This window comes from Dermochelys coriacea, chromosome 5 (assembly GCF_009764565.3).
Source record: "Dermochelys coriacea isolate rDerCor1 chromosome 5, rDerCor1.pri.v4, whole genome shotgun sequence".
Lineage (NCBI taxonomy): Eukaryota > Metazoa > Chordata > Testudines > Dermochelyidae > Dermochelys > Dermochelys coriacea.
In genome coordinates, this window is record NC_050072.1 from 89351424 (window position 1) to 89363652 (window position 12229).

The 12229-nt window shown below is 39.1% G+C and overlaps 1 protein-coding gene across 1 annotated transcript; it reads left to right on the forward strand.

Annotated features, from left to right (window-relative positions):
- Window positions 1-6980: 6980 nt before the first annotated feature.
- Window positions 6981-11972, forward strand: LOC119855974 (cryptic protein-like). Its single transcript, XM_038402984.2, has 6 exons — window positions 6981-7237; window positions 7935-7984; window positions 8105-8281; window positions 9336-9450; window positions 9540-9649; window positions 11480-11972. The coding sequence occupies exons 1-6, from the start codon at window positions 7215-7217 to the stop codon at window positions 11608-11610; spliced, it is 606 nt and encodes a 201-aa protein (XP_038258912.1). The 5' UTR covers window positions 6981-7214; the 3' UTR covers window positions 11611-11972.
- The last annotated feature ends 257 nt before the right edge of the window (window positions 11973-12229 follow it).

Here is a 12229-nt window from a genome sequence, read left to right on the forward strand (position 1 = left end):
CTGTGCATCTTCCCAGGGTGCCATGTGGTGATCCTACAAGAACTCTGTTGTCTGTTCTTTGAACTTACTTCAACTACTTAGTACCTATCTCATCATCAACATCCACTTCTGTGATATTGCTGCATTGTTGTACAGGCCACCTAGTGCTTTTGGATTTGAAACCATCATTTCCTAACAAAGATGTTCTAGGACCATGCTGACAGCTGGCCAAAGAAGAATGCCAGCTCCCAATCCTCACTAGGATCTGCTAATGAGACGATCTATTCAGAACTGAACTTTGCCATTCAGAACAACTTAGTGTATACCAAATATTTCAGAGTATGCCTTACATGCAGAGTTAACTTGGGTGAACAGACAAATACAAAGCCATACGCAAGTTACTGTGTCTTCACTGGTGCCACACTCACCCTCTTGTGTTGCTAGGACTTCTGGGAGCATATCCGAGATGTTTTTGAGCTGTAGTAAGGTAAGCGGCTTTATGATTCTTTCCAAGTGAATTATGGGAGTATGTGTCTGTCCTTCTGGGCATATGGAGGGGAAGGAGCTGTGGGAAAGCACTGGAAGACTATCAACATCTGCAGTGGTTATCCTGCATCCTCACTGCTAAGTGGGTTGTTTCCCAGTCAGAGTGAAAAGGTCACTCCTGTTTTAGCCAATAGCGCCACACAAGCTAGCTAGCTCAGACTGAAAACACCACCAATCTTGGGTAAGAGGGTTTGTGTGTGTGGACCAGAGGAGAGATAGGGGAAACTCCCAATTAAGAGCCCAACTTAACTCTGCAGTGAAGACCTAGTGTGATACCCACAGTGTCAGGACAAATTTAGCATTAATGCAGTGCCAGAATAAAATGAAAAGCCATAAAGGGGAGTTCAATAAGGCACAGGACAACAACAGATCACTAAGGCAGGATGACACTCCTGCCCCTTCTCAGGCCATTATTGAGCCTCAGGCACCCACTCAGCCTCCCATGATGCAGGACATTAGAGAGTCACCTGATAGAATGGTGATGGAGGAGGATAAGATAAGTGGTGTGGCAATGAGTTGGACCAGGAATGTGACCAAAAGTCCATAGCCTATTGCTGTCCCAGCTCCCTTACTGATTGAAACTAGAGCAGCAAAAATATTTTCATCAAAACATTTTTGTAATGGAAAATGGTTTTTCAATCAAAACAAAATTAATGGGATATTTTCATTTTGGTCAACATTTTCTTGTTTTTCTAGAAAAAAATGAAAACATGTTTTTTAAAAACCAAACATTTCAGGTTTTGTTAGGGTTTTTGGTTCCTCCTCCTGCCCATTTCTTTTTTCTGTACTATTCCCCCATCACACACACACACACACACACACACACACACACACACACACACACACAGAGTTTTTCCAGTAGAAAACAGGGGAAAGGCAAGGGAAAAAACTCAAAAAATCACACATTTTTTTAAAACAGAAATTGACATCTTTTGTTTCATTCAAAATTTTTCATGGAAAATATATAGCATTTTTCAGCCTGCTCAATTTGAGACAAAACAGTAGACTTAAATAAAAGAAGACCCACCAGATAACACAGAATATTTGTTACTAAACTGATTTCACTCTATGTGTGCATGGGCAGGCAGTAAGAAATAGAATCATTGCAAGGGCAGATCTAGCCACCATTTAGAGCAGAACTCCCCATCCTCTCCTCACATCACTTCCAAGGAGGGCAAGGATTCCCCCTGCAGTTTCCTCACTAGTTGTTACAGTTGTTTCTCCAGCACAGTAGTATCACCTCAGCCTAGCTTGGACTGCTTTTCACCCATATACTGATCTTAGAAAGACACAGAGAGAAGTTGGTCCAATAAAAGACATTATGTCACCCACCTTGTCTCTCTAGAAAGATACTGGGTTATTCACTCCATTGCATCAGTCAGGTCCAATGGGATGGAAATATAGAGTAGATTATCACATGCATAGGGAATATTCCACAACCCATGTATTCCAAAAAAGGTCTGGTCTGTAAGGAGAATTGCACCAGTTTACTTAATGGTGTGAATTTAAATACAATATGTGCAATCCCCTGCCTGGGTGCTCTTATTTTGCTTTAAGACTGGATTATTTCAGTTTAGGTTAAGTCAGTTTGAAATAGGGTTAAGAGAAACTAAAATAAGCCACTCAAACTGAAATAAGAGCATCCACACAAGAGTTTCACTGGTTTAACTTAACTATTGTAATTAAACCAGTGCAAGTTTGTATGTAGAAGAGTCCTAAATTCCTTAACTGCCTCATATTGAGCAGAACGGGTGAAAAACGACAGATCCCTATGGTACCCCACATGAGAGATCCCTTGGGACAGAAGAGCAATTTTGACCAGCTTTTGGTTTGGGAGGTGGAGAATAGATGTAACTAGAACATCTGATTGAACACTTGTAAGCTGTAAAGTGAACAAACAGACACCTCCTACAATATAGAAATTTTTAGACCTGAGCTGTTCTTGGAAGTTCTAGAAGCAGCTATAGCTAAAAAAGCCTCTAGCTAGAAAAATACTAGTCTTCCTTTCCAATGCAACCCTTGGAAACTATGCTATTAATAGCCCATGTGCCATTTGATAGATCTCCAGCTGGGTTTCAGAGTGATCTTAGATATTTTGCACTTTCATCAGATGCACATAGAGGACTCTATGTATTGCCATGCAACTTGCATCGTGGATTTCTCAATCCCAAATGAGTATTCCCCCAAGAGGTAATTGTTTTCCATTACTTCTTAGCCTAGCTCACCAACTTGTTCCTGTTCTACCTGTTCAGCAGATCTGGTCCTAACCCTGAAGTGGAGTTCAAGCCTGTAAATCTCCCTACCCAGCAGACACTTTAGTTGGTCTTAAATCAGGAACTGACAGGAATACCATGCTCTGAGTGTCTCTAGCCTCTGTTTGCCAGAAGTTGGGAGTGGCCGACAAGGGATCACTTGATGATTGCCTGTTCTATTCATAACCTCTGAAGCACCTGGCATTGGCCGCTGTCGGAAGACAGGATACTGGGCTAGATGGATCATTGGTCTGACCCAATCTGGCCATTCTTATGTTCTTATATTGGCAACGTCCCTAGTCTAAAATCTCCTTACTCCTGAGCTGAGTCAATATTCCCAGCATGGAGTCCAGGCAGTTAGTGATACCTGAATTCTCCAGTTCCTGCCCTCTATCCCACCTCATTCTCTGCTGAAATCCTGACAATGTGCCAATACATTTGTCGAAGCTATGACAGCTGTCAGAACAACTATGCAAGATGCCTCAATTTATTTGGGATGTGCTCTATACTAGAGGTTAATGCAGAAAGTGGAGGGTCCTTAATCTTCCAGAATAACCTGCTGCTCATACATTAGGGACCTGTACTGGGAATTGTGAGATAGGTACCTTGGGAGACCCACATGCACTGATATATTAATTTCTGAAAGGAAAGGATTTGTCCTATGCCCTGATAAAATAATTTTGTAAGGACATGCTGCTGAACTCATCTACATAAACCAGGTATGTAAGTGGAGGCTCACTGAACCCCTCCCAGAACAAACTGTACTAGAAACACCTAACTAATGTTTAACCATCAAAAAACTCTCTAGCAGAGATAGAGCTTGATTGAAACTGTTAGGACCAGTTCCTCCTGTCTCCATTCTTATCTTGTTTACAGCTGATAGAAGGAGGTGGGCTTGCTCTCATGATGGGTTTATCTCAGATGCTTGTGAATAAGCAATTGCTTTCTGGTAGATTTTGTTGACAACAAACATTGGAGGCAGTTTCATGCCAAACTCCTCTCCATAAGGCAAAAGTGGCATCCTAGCTATGTCTGTGGCCTCAGTCCATACATATGCCCTTTCTGTGTGACTTCAGGGAGAAGGAAGAAAGGAATATGGTAACATGGTGAGAAACATTTATCAGTCGTTGGTTTCAGAGTAGCAGCCATGTTAATCTGTATCCACAGAAAGAAAAGGAGGACTTGTGGTACCTTAGAGACTTCCCAATTTATTTGAGCATAAGCTTTCGTGAAGTGAGCATAAGCTTTCCGATGAAGTGAGCTGTAGCTCATGAAAGCTTATGCTCAAATAAATTTGTTAGTCTCTAAGGTGCCACAAGTCCTCATTTATCAATTGATTTACAGCTTTCTGGGCCATCAAATCTTTCAATCCTTAGGGCTGACTTCAGATCTTAAACAAATGGCACAAAGTGTGAAGATGCATCTATATTTCTTTACAAGCATCCCCTTTTTAAAGTTACCTCTCATATAAAACGGGGGTCTTGATACCAAAAAAGTAGTGCAACATCACTGTCATTTGAATCGGAGTTACAATTACTAAAAAAACTATTGCCGGTAAGTATTCCGTCTCCATGTTTATTTTGCCATGTTTACATTTTCTGGCTTCCATCTGTGGTGAGGGAGAAAAGCAATAAACTGGATCTTGAGTGATAGTGTGGCTGTTAGCTTTATTTTCTAAAGGTTTCAAACTAAAGGGACATTGGCATGTAGATTAATTAATGTTTTGTCTAATAATAATACTACTAATAATAAATTATTAAAAGCATTTATCTAGTGCTTTACTTCTTGAACTCAAAACAGTATCCTCATTTTACACTTATGGAAAATAAGGCATGGAATTGGAGATTCAGTTAGAATCAAAGGAATTTAATGAGTTTGATTTAACAAACAAACATTGGGAAAACATTTTATTGAAATATTCCCCAGCAGTGTTAAAAACCAAACACTGTTAGTACATGCAAACCTGACACTGCATAGTTTAATTACATTGCCCAAACTGCCTGAAACACATTACGGCCCAGATTCAGGGAAGCACCCCTGAGCATGTACTTGAGCATGTACTTGAGCATGTACTTAATTTAAGGTCAATAGGATTAAGCAAATGGCTAAACCTAAGTATATGATTAAGTACTGTCCTGAAAAGAGTTGGACTTGAGCGCAGGCTTAAGTGCTTTTCCGAGCTGGATCCAAAAGGAGCAGACAGCAAAAATTGTGAAAGAGTAAACTAGATTTTAAAAGTTATTCCAGTTTAATCTAAGATACTATTAACTCAGGTAAGGATTCTGTTTTTCTGACATTATTTAAATAGACACAGTCACGATAAAAATAAAAGTCTTAATTCTAGATTCTATGTCATTGGTATACCCACGCCATACAATTGGATCAAATTATGCTCTGAGTTACTCTGGATTTACAGTGCTGGCTGGTCTACACACAAACTTGCACCCAAATGGCAAAGAGTTAATTACAACAGACTGGGTGCAAGTCTGTGCTCTGGAATGAAAGTGGTTAATGCTGATTTAGCGAAAAGTGGTAACACACCTAAACTAGAATACAGGCAACTAAAACTGAGCTAAAAGTCCTGCATCTGCACTGGGGAAAAGATTGAACTTTGGTCCAGTTTAGCCAGCAGGTGGTATCTAAGGCTTTGCTACAAAAAAAGTGTGTTTGTACATTGTTAGCTATCTCAGTGTAAATTCTAGTGAAGAAAAGACATGGGTAGTTGCTGGTTGAGGTGAACCTCAGGTTTTGCTAAATGAACAGTAGGGACATATTTTCTTCCCTTATCCACACTGCACACAATGAGAATAAATTGCACAACTGACGGGTGGTTACTGCAAAACGTATGGAGCCTGATTCTCCCCTGCTTGCACTTTGGGTAGTCATTTGCACCCGTGATAAGTGATTCTAAAGTGGTAGTTTTACAGCCACTTTCCATTGTCTTTGCACAGTTGTATTTGACTTTTCAAGGAAACGGAGAATTGGATCCATGATCTGCCAGATCAGTGTGTTCTTTGTACCCTGTGATGGCATCTCCATAAATGTGGTTTACCCACGATGTTTAGAGCAAGCTAAATTATATCTTGATTATGGTATCTGAAAGAGAGAGAGACCTGTAGGCAATTTACTAAGTTCAATTTACAGTTGACATTGAAATGAATTTGTTAGTCTCTAAGGTGCCACAAGTACTCCTTTTCTTTTTGCGGATACAGACTAACACAGCTGCTACTCTGAAACCTGTCATTGAAATTAATAGTGACGCGCTTGATGCTCCCCCGATGCATAGCCATTGTTTAGGTGGATGGCTACATGAGTGTTACAAATTTTTCATCAAAATTAAGGCTCCAAATGCAAAACTTAACTCTCATTGACAATATATGGATTTGTGACACTCTCTGGAGAACTTTGGGTGAAGGAGTCAAAAATAAATTACACTGCATGATGTCAAAGCTATTTGAACCATAATGTTTCAGACAAATATTACTTCCTTATATTGTCTTATTATAGTTACACTAGTCAGTTACATCTAATAAAGAAATTATGAAGAGACCAATTTAGGATCAATCAAGGAGGGACATAGTAGGCATAAAAAATTTGAATATAGATCACATGTAATATAAAAATTATGTATATACACACATATATACTTCTGCCTTTAAAGAGCACAAAGATTCACCAGAATGTGTTTCTTTTCTGTAGCTGTCTCTTCAACCGGGTAGAATTTCACCAGCTGTGTTCATAATGAAGGAACCCCTATATTTATAGATTAAATTAAAAGGATGTTATATGATAACTTATATCATGTTAATATAAGTTACATGATCAGCGATATATAGGATTTGCAATAGAGGATCACACCATTAAATTTAGTCTCCAGCCTCTGTGAGTGCCCAATAACTCATGTTACAGAAGGCAACAAATTGAATTAAATCACATCATACATTGAGGCCCACACATTCTAAACTTCTATGCCTAAAGTGGGTGCTCAGTTTTTTGAAAATTATGATCTTTATTGAAGTCCTAAAAATGGATTTTGGTACTTAACTTGAGGCATCCAATGACCTGATCCCCCAATTCAAACAGAAACTGATGTAAATAGCACTTTTTGCTCCACCTCCAGCAAGCTGTGTGTGGGTTAGGGGTGGAGTGGACTAGCAAACTCAGAGAAATGATAAGTGACTGTCTGTCAGTACCTCAGTGGGGATCTACAAGCTGCAGAGCTGGGAACTATGTCTCGTCTATATTGCTATGGTCTGGAGATAAAAGGGAAAGTTTCCTCCGTTTTCTCTTCTCTGCTCTTTATCCTGTCTCTTGATGGAGCAGTCACAGTGTATGGTATGAAGACTGCTGCATGTAACAGCCTAGACTGATCTACCTTGGAATCGTGCATCTAGTCAAGCTGCTGAGAATCACATTAGAATTGCAGAGTGACGGAAAATGTACCGCGGACAGCATGTTCGGTAAGGAGATCTGCCTGCCAATTATTTTCTACAATCTGGGAATCATTTGATTTGAGTCAAACTCTCTTTATATCAGGTTTCAGAGTAGCAGCCGTGTTAGTCTGTATTCGCAAAAAGAAAAGGAGGACTTGTGGCACCTTAGAGATTAACACATTTATTTGAGCATAAGCTTTCCTGAGCTACAGCTCACTTCATCGGATGCATTCAATGAAGTGAGCTGTAGCTCACGAAAGCTTATGCTCAAATAAATTTGCTAGTCTCTAAGGTGCCACAAGTCCTCCTTTTCTTTTTTCTCTTTATATCATTCAGAGCAGACAATTTTAAACAAGAATAACAGTGAAACAATGTAGTTGTGAACTTCAGTTCAAACGAAGATTAAATGCCTACTTTTGTCTTCCGTGCTTTTGTAATGGGTTACTTTACTAATAGCCTAGCTATACTCAACAACTGTACATAGCAACTTGAAAACAACCAAATGTATGAATCTGTGGTATTATGAAGGGAAACTAGATTTATACATACAGTTTTTTCATTGACAAGTTTATTTTGTGGTGGGCTAATTTGAATTATTGGTATTACACTGCCTGTAGCCAATCAGCCACTGTATATTTTTAATAATAATTCATTTCAGTTGTCAACAATGTGCTTCATAATTTTTATTTCCATAAACTGATTTCATCTTTTTTGATTTTTGTAGAATTCTTTTTACTGTGAGTCTGGCCTTGCAAGTCATTCATTATGGAAAAGGTAAGGGGAGCTTCATTTTCCCCATCTCTTTTTGTTTGCTAGTTTTCCTGAATATATAATGGGTGTTGCTCATTTCAAATTCCTCTTTCCCTCCCCTGCCGATTTCACTACCTTTCCAAGGCCGTGAAAAAGAGGAGCATAAAAGTGATGAAGAAAATGTGCATGCAACAGCCCAAAAGCAACAGCCAAAAAATCAAGGCACTACTCTAAATATGTTTAATGACATGAATCGGAGTGATGAGAGCAGCAAGCAACAGAGTTCGAGGACTTTTGTACCTTTCACTGGGCTTACAGATAGTAGGTAACATTTATATACCATCATGTGTGCTCGGTGCTGTAATATTGCTATATTAACCATTTGCAAAGTGCCTTCATAAGCATTCATTCATCGTAAATAACCCTTTGCAGACTGTCCTCCTCAGCGCTAACTAGGCTGGATTCTGATAGTTTAAACTGGACAATTTAGAAATCCCTGTGTACTACTATTTATAAAGTGGGCATATAAAATTAAGGTTGAACTAGGTTTCTTCCATCTACAACACCACCGTCAAGGATAAAGAAAATAAGTGCAAAAGTTGGTCTTACAAATGAGGTGTGCCCTAGACGAACTTTTTTTAAAATGATTTTATGTTTTATGGTTAAAAATTCTCTTTAAATTGAAATTTTAATCATTTTTATTTAAGAGTGACTGTCTGTAAACAAACAGTAACACCCCAAAACAACTGCAGATTTCTGCTTCTCATATCATCACAAAGTTCTGCGTGAGAGAATCCAACCTAGTCAGATCTCCTTAGTTTCTGTTGCATGGCAGAGTAAGGCTGAGTGACAGTGCTAAAGAACAACCCTGATTTATAAGTGTGACTGAAATCTGCCTCTGTCAAAGTGAAATATTTCAGTTCCACACAGACTTCTTCTGTAGACGTTGTCAGGAGTTGCTTCTTGACCATCCTGTAATCCCTAGTAGTTTGCTTTTAATCCTTAACTAAACAAACTCAGCTTAACTGAACAAACATTCCTAACAGGCAGCTAATTTTATTGCCCCTAAGGCCAATAACACTAGACATCCCGAAGATCCTTTGGCAGCTACAGAGACTGAAAGAACAAATGAGAAAGGAGGTTGGTTCAAAGTGTTCCTGTTTCTTAGTAAACTGTAAAAAGAAAAGGAGTACTTGTGGCACCTTAGAGACTAACAAATTTATTAGAGCATAAGCTTTCGTAGCTCACGAAAGCTTATGCTCTAATAAATTTGTTAGTCTCTAAGGTGCCACAAGTACTCCTTTTCTTTTTGCGAATACAGACTAACACGGCTGCTACTCTGAAACTTAGTAAACTGTGGAACATTGTCTTTTAGGTAAAAAACTGAACAGACATTGTTGTCAAAATGGAGGAACCTGTATCCTGGGAAGTTTCTGTGCATGCCCAAAACACTTCACTGGCAGATATTGTGAGCATGATGAGCAGAATAGGTAAGAAAGCAAAGAGGATGGCAGAGATCCTCCTGGTTATAATTGAAGACAAGTAGGAAAATGCAAAACCTTTCCCTTGTCATTGACAGCAACTGTGGCAGTGTTGCCCATGGAGTCTGGGTGCAAAAGGGTTGTCGATTCTGTCGATGTGGCTATGGGATTCTGCACTGTCTTTCGGAAATAACGCAAGACAACTGTGGTAAGGAGATGGTTATTTATATATATAGTGAGGAATAAATGGGGCTTTTTAGTAGCCACCTGACAACATTATTTTCTGAAGAATTTGCATTTTCAGAGAACATGAAACTTATTCAGTGGCCTGGTCTACTTTTGAGAACACATTAATGTAAGGGTACTTCTACATTTGCACTTCTAAAGCATCTCATCCACAGATCTCAAAGTACTTTGCAAATATTAGTTAATAAAGCATGAGAACACTCCTGTACAGTAGGGAATTATTTTCCTCATTTCAATTAAAAATTAAAGAGGTTAAATTAGTTGGCCTGTTTTTCAAACACTTAAATCAATGGAACTATTCATATGTGTAAAATACATGCATAAAATTTGCTGAATCAGAAGGTTTAGAACCACCTTGAAAATGGTTACCAACATAAAATACAAATAAAGTCTTTACACTTACTTAGAGCCTTTTGTCAGAGGATCTCACTACGTTACAAGCTTCACCTCAACTCTTTGGGGCAGGGATAGACTATATTATTCATATTTTATACAGAAGGAAACTAAAGCATCAAGAAGTTAAGAGACTTGCACAAGATCACATAGGAAGCAGGTGGTAGAGTCAGAATGGGAACCTAGGGGTGGATGAATACCACTTCAATCTAAAAAAGAAAAGGAGTACTTGTGGCACCTTAGAGACTAACAAATTTATTAGAGCATAAGCTTTCGTGAGCTTGTATCCGATGAAGTGAGCTGTAGCTCATGAAAGCTTATGCTCTAATAAATTTGTTAGTCTCTAAGGTGCCACAAGTACTCCTTTTCTTTTTGCGAATACAGACTAACATGGCTGCTACTCTGAAACACTTCAATCTGTCTTAATCATGAGAGTACTCTTAGGGTATGTCTACACTTAAAACGCTACAGCAGCATCTCACTAGCGCTTCAGAGTAGACACAACTTAGGGCTTGTCTACGCTGGCAATATACAGCACTGCAACTTTCTTGCTTAGGGGTGTGAAAAAACACACACATACACACACCCCAGTACAGCAAGTTTCAGCACTAAAGCACCAGTGTACACAGTGCAGCAGTGCTGGGAGACATACTTCCAGTGCTGGGAGCTACACCCCTCATGGAGGTGGGGTTTTTTAGAGCACTGGGAGACCACAGAAAGCCATGTTAAAGCACTGCCAGTGTAGACTAGCCCTTATTCTGATGGGAGGAATTCGCCTGTCAGCGTAGTTAATCGAACTCCCCAAAAGGTGGTAGCTAGGTTGACCTAATGCTGGCTACATGGGGACTTTGCCCATCAAGCTACACAATTATGGGGTGTGGATTTTTCACACCCCTGAGCAAAGCAGTTATGCCAACCTAATTTTCTAGATTAGACCAGGCCATAGACTTGCAAAGTGTTTTGAAGATTGGTTTAAAGTGCTGTATAAGAACTAGTGTACAGAATTTTTAGGGCTGAATTACTCAGTTATTTTCTGCTTGTGTGTTAATGGCTATAGAAGGAAGGCTTTTTTCCCTTGAGGAAAGGGTTAACAGTCAACATAAAGAATGAGTGCATGCCACTTGCTAACATCTTTGCCAGTGCTTGGTATTTACTTTTGATTATGCTGAGATTAATGCCTGCAAGAGCTGATAAGTGCTATCAGTTGCTTCTCAAACGCTCCTTGATGGCATCCATTCACATCTCTCCTCTGAGAACAGACTTTTTGATCGGCTTTCACATCTGATAGCTTTAACTTAAGTACCTGCAAAGATGTTGGGAGGAAATTTCAAAGTCTGTTGAAATCATTCCTATTTCACTCCTATGTTAACTTTTCTTCTAATTATTATTATTTTCTCAGATCTAAAAATGGAAGAGGAGAAATTCCTCCGGTTACGTTCTAGTGGCCCGAGATCACAGCAAATCTGCTCTCTCATTCTCCTCCCCTGCTTCTTCGCATTGTTCTGCAGCCGGCTCCATCAGCAGCTTTGAGACTGGCTATATGAAAGAATATTTATTTAGGACTGAAATCCCCCCGCCTTGAATCAGAGTTTTGCCCATTGACAAAACCATTTTTCTAACAGACTAAAAGACAAGAGGTGAAATGTACTCTACCTCAGATTTTCCTCTTTAACCTAAAGATACCTCTATTTACTTATCTGCCTGAAAGGGACATGGATTAATTAGTTAACATTAGTAAAGAGTTTAGATTATGAAAAGCACTAAACTGTATGAATGCTATGTATTAATTCTTATTACTACTTCTATCAGGGTCTGATTTAAGCAGTTCTCTAGTTTTGAAGTATTCGCTCTTCCAGTGGAAGAAACCCCCTGATGTTCTATGCCTTAAGCACTGGAAATTTATAGCTATTATTTCCTTTGTATATATTTAACATTTTATTTAAAAAAATAAAACAAATATTATTTGAAAGGATCCCTCTGTACTTTTTAATTCAAACCTTATTTCACGGTCTTTAAAAAAGAACAGGAGAAAGTTGGTAAGTGGTTGTGGCATTTCCTGTGACTAATTGCTGCTCTTGGGATTCAATCTGAGCAGCTCTCTGGAAATGTGTTGCCCCACCACCAGTGAGCACTTAGGAGTTGATTGTGC